The 10,390-nt window shown below is 46.3% G+C and overlaps 1 protein-coding gene across 2 annotated transcripts in view; it reads right to left on the bottom strand.

Annotated features, from left to right (window-relative positions):
* prmt8b (protein arginine methyltransferase 8b) overlaps window positions 1–9,216 on the bottom strand; it is a gene marked incomplete at both ends in the record, with an annotated part of 16,969 nt that extends 7,753 nt beyond the window's left edge. The window contains 7 exons of one of the 2 annotated variants that reach the window (XM_079755354.1): window positions 1,030–1,145; window positions 2,888–2,975; window positions 5,001–5,143; window positions 5,471–5,534; window positions 6,432–6,587; window positions 8,087–8,335; window positions 9,148–9,216. In XM_079755354.1, coding sequence (XP_079611480.1) covers window positions 1,030–1,145; window positions 2,888–2,975; window positions 5,001–5,143; window positions 5,471–5,534; window positions 6,432–6,587; window positions 8,087–8,335; window positions 9,148–9,216 — 885 coding nt within the window. The remainder of the gene's footprint in view (window positions 1–1,029; window positions 1,146–2,887; window positions 2,976–5,000; window positions 5,144–5,470; window positions 5,535–6,431; window positions 6,588–8,086; window positions 8,336–9,147) is intronic. The other variant, XM_079755355.1, reaches the window with a different exon arrangement.
* Between the last annotated feature and the right edge of the window lie 1,174 nt (window positions 9,217–10,390).

The following is a 10,390-nucleotide window of genomic DNA, read 5'->3' as shown; positions in this document are numbered from 1 at the left end:
CACTCCCTCACTCACTCACTCCCTCACTCCTTCACTCCCTCACTCCTTCACTCCCTCACTCACTCACTCCCTCACTCCTTCACTCACTCACTCCCTCACTCACTCCCTCACTCCTTCACTCCCTCACTCACTCACTCACTCACTCACTCACTCACTCACTCACTCACTCCCTCACTCACTCACTCACTCCCTCACTCACTCACTCCTTCACTCACCCCGCTCACTCACTCCCTCACTCCTTCACTCCCTCACTCACTCACTCCCTCACTCACTCACTCCCTCACTCCTTCACTCCCTCACTCCTTCACTCCCTCACTCACTCACTCACTCACTCCCTCACTCCTTCACTCACTCACTCCCTCACTCACTCCCTCACTCCTTCACTCCCTCACTCACTCACTCACTCACTCACTCCCTCACTCACTCCCTCACTCACTCACTCACTCACTCACTCACTCACTCCCTCACTCACTCACTCACTCACTCACTCACTCACTCACTCACTCACTCACCCACTCACTCCCTCACTCCTTCACTCCTTCACTCACTCACTCCCTCACTCACTCACTCACTCCCTCACTCACTCACTCACTCACTCACTCACTCCCTCACTCACTCACTCACTCCCTCACTCACTCACTCACTCCCTCACTCACTCACTCCCTCACTCACTCACTCCTTCACTCACCCCGCTCACTCACTCCCTCACTCCTTCACTCCCTCACTCACTCACTCCCTCACTCACTCACTCCCTCACTCCTTCACTCCCTCACTCCTTCACTCCCTCACTCACTCACTCCCTCACTCCTTCACTCACTCACTCCCTCACTCACTCCCTCACTCCTTCACTCCCTCACTCACTCACTCACTCACTCACTCACTCCCTCACTCACTCCCTCACTCACTCACTCACTCACTCACTCACTCACTCACTCCCTCACTCACTCACTCACTCACTCACTCACTCCCTCACTCCTTCACTCCCTCCCTCACTCCTTCACTCCCTCACTCACTCACTCCCTCACTGACCTTCAGGAGGCAGGTGTTGGTGACGACCTGCTTGGGGTCGACAACGTCCACCAGCGGTTCTCTCATCGCCACGTTACGGATGCAGCTCATGTCAAAACCGTACACGTTCTCCCACCCTGTGGAGGAACCACACACACACACACACACACACACACACACACATACATACACGTAGACGGACGGGCAAGAGAGACACACACCAACACATACACGCACGCATTCAGACACACACACACACACACACACACACACACACACACACACACAGACACACACACACGCACACACATAGAGACACACACACATACACAATTTGGTTTGAGCTTGCATACAAAGAGCCTCTTCAGGATCACTTCACGTCGAGATGGAGCACATACTCCCCATTTCGTTTTTGCTAATTAAAAAATGGTGACCTTTTTATCCAGTTAAACATCATAGAGGCTTTTGTAAGAGAGGCCGGATTTGCGCAACGCAATTGTCCTTCATCCCCTGCATTCACCATCGCTCTGTCCTCTCAGTGCGGACCCACCCTCAGGCCCCTGCCCCCCCCTGAGTCTCTGCAGCGGTTGTGGACGTGCTTCGCTACGTCTGCCCTGGCTGTCTGTCTGTCTCTCTGTCCGTCTACACATCTTATTTATCCTCTTCATATTCTTAGTCAATAGGTATTCACAGAGTAATCTGTGGATGCCTATTGTTATTCAAGGAATTCTTCTTCTTCGTCTTATCTTATTCTCCTTTTTCACCATCCTCTTATTCTTCCTCTACAATACATGTCTGGCAGTCGGTTATTACAGTGAAGGTGCCCTGACTTTATATCCTCTCGCGTTTTCTCTTTCTCTGTCTCTCTCTGTCTCTCTCTCTCTCTCTCTCTCTCGCTCTCTCTCTCTCTCTCTCTCTCTCTCTATCTCTCTATCTCTCTCTCTTTCTCTATGTTTCTCTCTCGCTCTGTGTATGTGTGTGCGTGTGTGTGCATGCTTGCGTGCATGTTTGTTCTTGCTCCATATTTCACCAGCAGCAGAGTTTTAATGCGTCCAAAATGACAAATGACCAGCTGCAGCAGGGGACAGATGCGCTGCTATTGTGGGTCTTTAACACAGCATCCCCCAGACCCTATATCAGTCTGTTCACACATTACTCTCAGTCCGTTATATATAGCACATGTTCTGCACCTGATACACTAGATTACCCATACTTTCACTGGGAACCATTCTATATCCCGACACTCATTCACACTTGTTTGATTCTATCTCAAATATCAGCTCAATGCTCTGTGTTTCCTGTCAGCTCTTAAAACCCTACCAGTGCTTTCTGTTGTTTTTGCAAAGCCTTTCGTAATTTCTCCCTTGCTGCCTTTTTTGTGTATGCGCAAGAGAGCAGTGAGAGCAGAATTCCCCCCAGGTGGTGTCACATATCTCCTGAGATATTATTATTTCCCATCCCACAGCTGACACGACTGTGATTCAGAGTCTAATCTGTGACACCACTCTAGATTTCATGCCTTTAACTGTCTAGACAAGTGTTGGAGGAGAAGGAGGTAGAGGGAGGGAGATGAGTAGAGAGAGAGAGAGGGCAGACAGGGGAAAGTAGAGAGAGAGGATACATATAATGAAAGAGAGAGAGGGAAGAAAGACACAACGAGACAGGGAAGACATGGATGGAGAAAGAGAGAAAGAAAGAAAGAGGGAGAGACAGAGAAAAGGATAAGGAAATAGGGATTAGGAAAATGGGGGAGGGGGAGAGAGAGAGGGGAAAGATGCAGGGAGAGGGAAGGAGATGAGGTAAGAGAGATGGAAATGCATGTAAAAAGACAAAACATCTATCTACAGTATCTACAGCAGCCGTCTCAGGTTGAACTCACAGTGGATCTTGAAGTCTTTGTACTGCCGGTCCTCGATGGCGACCACGTAGAGGGCTGCCCGGTCGGGGAACATCATCCCTCCTGCTTTCTGGGGAACAGGAGAAGCTCCCGGTCATCAGGGGAATATACAACGTACGGAGATTATTCCCTCTCTATTATTAGTCTCCTCTGGTTGCAAACGGGACCTGAGCTCAGTTAGAAGTCATCATAAAATAGAAGCTGTTGTGATTCACCTGTTCAAATCGAGGTTATGAGTTACAATCAAAATCAGATGTGAAATGTATCTTCCTGGACAGCTTTATTTTTGTTGTAACAGATACATATTTGTGGGAAGAGGCCGGCTTAGCTTTCAACCAACAGTATGACATCTTCGTCCCCTCTCCATCATGTGAAGCCTACAAAATAAGGCTAACCTGGCTGGCTGGTCACTCCGACATGACCCAATCAAATCACTGAGAAACAAATACCCCTCCTTCTCTCATGTTTTCCTCTGCACTGGGAAAGAAGTTATGAATTATGGATGGTTCTGAAAGCCATTTCACATCGTTATTAAGGTTCACCTGATGTTTCAAAGCGCTTATCAATAAGTTGTTTCTGAGCCCGGGGGCTGCACTTTGCTATAATCAGATCGGGGAGGGGGGGGATGTTTGCCAGAATGTTTGATTAATGGTACCTGCTCTCCAAAAACTGCCAGCAACGTAGGAGGCAATTTGAGCCTGAATTGACATCTTATCTACGATTATGCTTATCAACAACTGTGTGCATTTAAGTCAAGATTTGGAGCAGGATCAATCCGATTCACGGCTATGTAACCCACAACAACAGTTTTCATATTAAAAAAAATCCTTCACAAGCACCACATTGCACCAAGTGTATCGTAGCCGTCGAAGGTGGCGTCTCATTCTATTTCACAGTTCACCCTCTGTGTGAGAGAACGCTGATCCAGACACACCTGCTCTCCTCCTGAGTCAAACGACAACACCTCCCCCCTGTTTGTTGTTGGATAACATAAGGCCGACTGTCTGCGAACGGGAATGAGGCGATTAACCTTCTAACTAAGTTAATCACGTTGACCCTAATTACATTTGTTAATCGTGTTACCTTTGTATAAACGTGCAGTATAGATCATACAGACAAAAATATAAATTTTAATATTTGAACAATGCCTGAAGGGATATCGGTAACACCTCATAATAAAGTGCCATTACGGCAAACTAGTCATTACCTAACCCTTTGTTAATATTAGTTAATTGTTGCTAAAATATCTATTTGGCACAAGCTAATATTTTTTTTTCACTGACCACAGAGTGTTGCTGGTTAGGGTTAGGGTTAGGGTCGTGTGTTAGAGTTGGGTTAGGGCCGTGTGTTATAGTTAGGGTTAGGGTCGTGTGTTAGGGTGATGCCTCATGCCCACTGCACCGTCAGTCAAAGGACGTCTGAAGGCGTGGCTGACGGATGGGGGAGCTTTCCAGGGTCGTCAGAGTCCGAGTAGTGTAACAGTGCTTACATTTGCATACGCGATCTGATTGGATGACGGATCCGTCGCTGCCGAAAAAGTTGAACATTTTTCAACTTTTTGACGGCGCCGAAGGCTCCAACGGAACGGACAGATCCACAATGCATTGCGCGTCCGTCCCCATTCAAAGTCAATGGGGATCAGTCGACGGACGGATGCAGTGGGCACGAGGCGTAAGGGTCGTGTGTTAGGGTTAGGGTTAGGGTTAGGGTTATGCAAACACCTAATATTTAGTTAATGATAAAACAACGATTAACTTGTGCCAAATAGATATTTTAGTAACAATTAACAAATATTAACAAAGGGTTAGGTAAAGACTAGTTTGCTATTCATTATGGCACCTTATTATGAAGTGTTACTGGGATATCTAAGGGACAACGGATATTAAAAAATATTATGATTACAATTTAAATTAAAAATAATTATTTATTAAAAAATACTTTGGCCAAGAGACATTAAAAAACATTAGTAGTACAGGCTGTATCTTCCCTAGTTCCCCTTGTCTCTGTGATGTTTAGAGGCTCCAACGTGTTCTTAAAGCGTTGCTGCGTTGATGTTCAGGTCAGAGCTTCACCCCGACCCCCAGCGGGTTCTTACCAGCCACTTATCCCGGGCGAAGATCACAGTGTTCAGCATGGACTCGTAGAAGAGGCAGTAGCCCATCCACTCGGAGATGATGATGTCCACCTTCTCCACGGGGAGTTCCACCTCCTCCACCTTCCCCTTGAAGATGGTGATAACTGCGGCACGCAGACACACACACAAGATGGCCGACATTGGTGCCCGCACTCGACGCTCGCTTGAACCTTGAAACAGCGTCGCAATGATATGTTTGACTCTCATTGTATTTAATGAGAATAACAAATGGATTCATATTTCACATCCATTTAAAATGGATAAGTGAATGTATCAATCATTGAATTAATGTAACTTTTGGATTAATTTGACTTTTGTGTTTTTACTGACAGTGTCAGTGTTTTTCTATAGAAGGTACTATGGATTTGGTATATCATTTGTAAACAATATGTTTTGGGAAAGAACAGCTGATAGTTGAGACTACAACTCACCATTGTGTAGATGATTGGACTTGATAATCTTCTCAGAGTATTCTGATATACTTGAACACTCAATCTGCAAGAACAGACAAATTACCTCACCATGAAGTCACCTCTCAAAAGAGGTCCCTATGACCCAGGTGGTGTGTTAAAAACGTATTCAGAATGAACAAATTAGAGATAAATGAAGTCTTAAATACATTGTAGTAGTATTACTTTAAAAATGGTTTATCGAATCTTGTTCAATTTTGACATGATCACTGAAAACACACTTTCACATACTTTACATTCCCTGTCACGCAGACTTTCAATCTTAGTCTTCAAATTAACATTTAAATGGCCTTTCCTCTCGGTTCTACTGTTCTTTCGACGTACATGGCGGAATTTAAAAATAGTGTGTTTTCCAACACATCGTACGCAAACCGTCTGTAAGATTGCTTTTCACTACAGCGTACCAAGTCAAGCATCAGGGGGGAATGGGAAGGTCACATTTAATCCAATCCTTATGATCCATTCACACACGGCCGTGTCCCTGGGCTGACTTTCCCCGGATGCTGCAGGCGCACCAGGAATAATTCATGGTCTCCCCACCTCTCCCATCGTGCGTCAGACAGATTGTATGAAACAGGAGTGGGCTGTGGCTGATAGGACACCTTGCTGACAGGGATGAGTGAAAGTGTAAATGGACCTTTAAGCCCGGCTTTAACCAGAAATACTACTGTGTGTGTGTGTGTGTGTGTGTTTGCGCGTGTGTATGCGACTACAGGAACGGAGCCAATACCAAAATTGAACGAAAATCCGATAAAGGTTGCATTATTATTACAAACTTATTGGCCAAAAAGCAATGTGCTCTTAAAGCCCCAAGGCAATCGTCTGCAAACCAGGCGTGCTCATTGTTCAAACCAACACGCTGGAAATGACAATGGGTATAGATGAGAGATGTAAGTGAATGTAGATGTATGTGCACACTCACCCCGTACACGTGCTTGGCGCCAGCGTTGGCGGCGAACATGGACAGGATGCCGGTGCCGCTGCCCACGTCCAGGACCACCTTGTCCTTGAAGGCGTGCTTGTTGTGGTACATGGCGTTGCGGTAGGTCAGGGTCCGCACCTCGTCCTTCAGCATCTCCTGACCGGGGACACGCAGACCCCCGCGGCGGAGCGGAGACAACAGAATGATTACCAACAAAGAACGAAACAGAAAGGCTTATGGAGTGGGAATACTACTGAAGGGGTGCCCAAAAGGTGGCCCGCGGGCCAAATGAGGCCTGTGGGGACACGAGGCCAGAGTGGTGGGCAGAACTATGCAGATTATTATTTTATATCATTTCATCAAGCATTTGGTAAATTATAAATTTAAGTGCTATTTTTGAGCAGTGAATGTGTTTCTCCACAAACGTTTGCAATCCTCTGAGACTTTCAGATTCTGGCGAGATTACATCTGGTCCACAAAGCCTTAAACATGGGGCACCCTACCTAAACCGGGGTACTGTATGGGTCAGTCTGACTCTAACACGGTGCACATGCTTAGACTAAGTAACTGTACGTGACACATACATGTCATAGACGGGATACATGTACAAGAGCCTATCTGAATAGCTGGGTTACATAACCAACAAACAATAGCGTTCACGCTTCGGCTGCTGTGGTGGGCGGTGGCGTTACATAATGCTGTTTTCATTGCAAATAAACACTTTTAAAGAAGGCGGGGAGAACCGAATCAGGCCTAACACTGATTCACAATCACTGATAGCGACTTCTTTAAATAGTCCCTCAAACGTAGTGAGGACTGACCCATCTTCTCTCCTCACATCACACACCTTCTCTTCCTCGATTTCCTCGCCGTTCTAAATTGAGGACACCCTCCCCCTCCCCATCTCATTCACCTCTGAAAAAATAGGTTGTAAAGAAAAAAAACGACCCACATTCTAAAAGTAGACGCGCAGTCCTATAAATTACTCTTTGGCCCCAAAACGTTTGGCACATTAAGGTCAGGGGGTGTGATGCTGCAGGATTCAGAGGTAGGACACAAGACCAACCGCGTTTTGTTTTCTGATTAAATGCCACACGTTGATGTACAACATGGTGTTACTTATCAGGCCAACTTAAAGGACAATGCTGGTCTGTGGTCAAACCATCCCAACCGCCTCTCAGGGCTTCACTTAAACCTCCGTTACCGGTGCCATTTGCCGATGCCGTCCATGACAAAGTAGTACAGCCCTTGGTTCTTTGGGATACGACATTTTGTAAAGTGTTTGTATGGCGATTCACCGTTTCTGTTTCAGCATCTCCTTACTGACACGATGTGTATTGATTTCAAAGGGCTATATTGTAGTTATTTACATTTGTGGCAGACGCAGGCAGGCTAAATGCTCTTCAACAGAATATTCATGAGGAAGTGATTATGCAAATGATATTGGTAGTGGATATTTAAGAGGCCAAGGAGAGACAGTAATGATGGTTTGATCAAAGATTCCTGTGGTTCTTTAACCGAATGAATGGAGAAGATGGTTTGTTCTTCCTTGACCTCCACAACGGTTCAGGTGCAGCTCAGGTACAGTTCTGGTACAGGTACAGGTTAGGTACAGCTAATGGTATAGGTACAGGTGCGGCAGGAGGACGGCCTACCTCGTGGATGCCAAAGTGGGCATAGGAGTCAAAGTAATAGTCCCGTGATGTCATTTCCTCCGGGCTGAGGAATTTGGCCGTCTTGCCGCGACCATGAGACGGTGGACAGACGTCGTCGGACGGACTGGAGGCCACATGATTGGTTGTAGTGGGGGCGGTGGTGGTGGCAGTAGTAGGCACTGGTTTAGGCAATGTGGAGGGCTGGGCAGACTGGGAGATGGACTGGGGCGCAACAGGGGGCTCTCGCTTCTGGGGGCGGGGGGGAGGGACGGGGGGACGACAAAGAAGGATTTTACTCACGAAAGAATAATACTATGAGAATAACACAAACATTTATATACAACTGACATTCACAGTTTTCTTTTGTATCTGTGTATTCTGTACTTTTGTACTTCCACACAACATACCAAAAATTATTCATTGTAGTCCGATGTGAAGATTGCGTTCAGGATCAATGGCAAACCAAACGAGCTATGGGTTGAATACTTCATGATGACACGGCAACAATCTGGCTCGTTTAGACGCGCTCATGTGTTCCTCTAGTAGCCGCTGGACACGTTATATCGCGAGTTTCACGCTTGTAATGCATTTTAAGACGCATTGTATTGCTCTGACTACAATATGAAACGGAGGTGGAGGAGGCGCGGAAAGTGCTACAAAATAAAAGCCCTTGATTGCCTTTTCAGCACCACGGACAACGCACGGAGATTACAAACACGACCACACACGCAAAATCACAGCTCTTTTCCTTTACATCGCTTCTCTGCTAAACCAATATTCCTCAGATAACGTCAAAATCCAACTACATTTTCACAAAATAACAACCCTAATATCAGGACAGGAGCGGATCCACGTTGCGCGTAAAATAAGACACGCGGTGAGGGGAACAGCACCGCGATCCCAAACACGACCAGGACCACCGAGACCTTTAAAAACACCGACAGCCTGAACCGTGCATGTGTCCGAGTAGTCTATGGCCAACGAACCATCACCACATCGATGAAAGGGGGGCACTTTGGACCGGACCCCCTCCATGGAGCGGTGGAAGGCGCAGGACGTACCTCTGAGTGGTCCGTCTCCGCCATCTTCCTCCGGAGCTGCAGGCAGCGGGAAGAATGCCGGAGTCCCATGAGCACCACCGAGACGAGAAGCAACTCTTAAGGGGGAACTCTTAGAATAAAACCCTGTGTCTTGAAATAGTCCCCGCTACTTTAGCAACGGTGTAGAAACAGCCTACCTGGTCTATAATTAAATGGTCAAATCAATCTATGCACGTTACAGGTAGCCTAGGCGATGGAGTATAATTAGTAATAATAATAAGTATTGTATCTTCAAAAGTTGTTCTTCGAAACTGTGCCAGGCGTAGCGTCCATGAGTCCATACTTGTGGTGGATGTCAGGTGAAGGTTTGTGTCTCTCTCAGGTAACCTGCAACCAATGCCCACCGGAGCTCCGTGCGCAAAGTCCCGCCTGACACACACACACACACACACACACACACACACACACACACACACATACACACACACACACACACACACACACAAACACACCCGGGTACACCTTCAAGTCATCTCCGCTCTTCGGAAAAGCCCGTTTCACAATCCACACATTGCCGTATCTTGGGCTAGTGTAGAATAAGTAGTCCTCCTTTGGAGATATCTGGCATTTTAAACCCTGGAGACCCAGAAACTAGGTTTCAACAGCATGTACTCTACAGATATGGTTGTTTATGGTTTGCTTTCTTTGGGTTGACGAGCAGAATCGTGGGATATAAAAAGATCCCTACGATGTAATTCTCTCCTTCCCACACGGCAGATGCCTCTTCACACCTACCCATCAGACTATCCCACACTGGAGAGAATATGTTCTGCCATAACCAATCACATCCCTGGGATTGCTATCATTCGCCGAATCCACCACGGATCCCAACGCGTGCAACAAGTGTCTGTCGTGCCCTTCATAGGCTGTTCCTGCAGGTTCACCGACACATCAATCATAAGTACACGTTTGCATATTCATCGTTTGGAAAAACGACTCAAGGGCAAGTTGACTGCTGACATATACATAGCTCACGTTAAATATATGTGAAGGCGTTGTATTGTGAGCATAAATAATTACACTGACCTCAGCCACCTGCTTTGTAAGGCTATGTTTAAAAAAAGCTAATTTATTTGGATGTATATATTTTTATGGACAAATAGATGTGTATGTTTTTGTGCATCCTTTAATCATAATTCGACATAGTTCATGATTTTCTTTCTTGATGCATTACTACTGTTACGTGAGCGTTTGGCTTAACCAT

Source organism: Pollachius pollachius (assembly GCF_949987615.1).
Source record: "Pollachius pollachius genome assembly, chromosome: 18".
Classification (NCBI taxonomy): Eukaryota; Metazoa; Chordata; class Actinopteri; order Gadiformes; family Gadidae; genus Pollachius; species Pollachius pollachius.
Note: the sequence above shows the minus strand (reverse complement) of the source record. Positions and strands in the feature narration are given on the sequence as shown.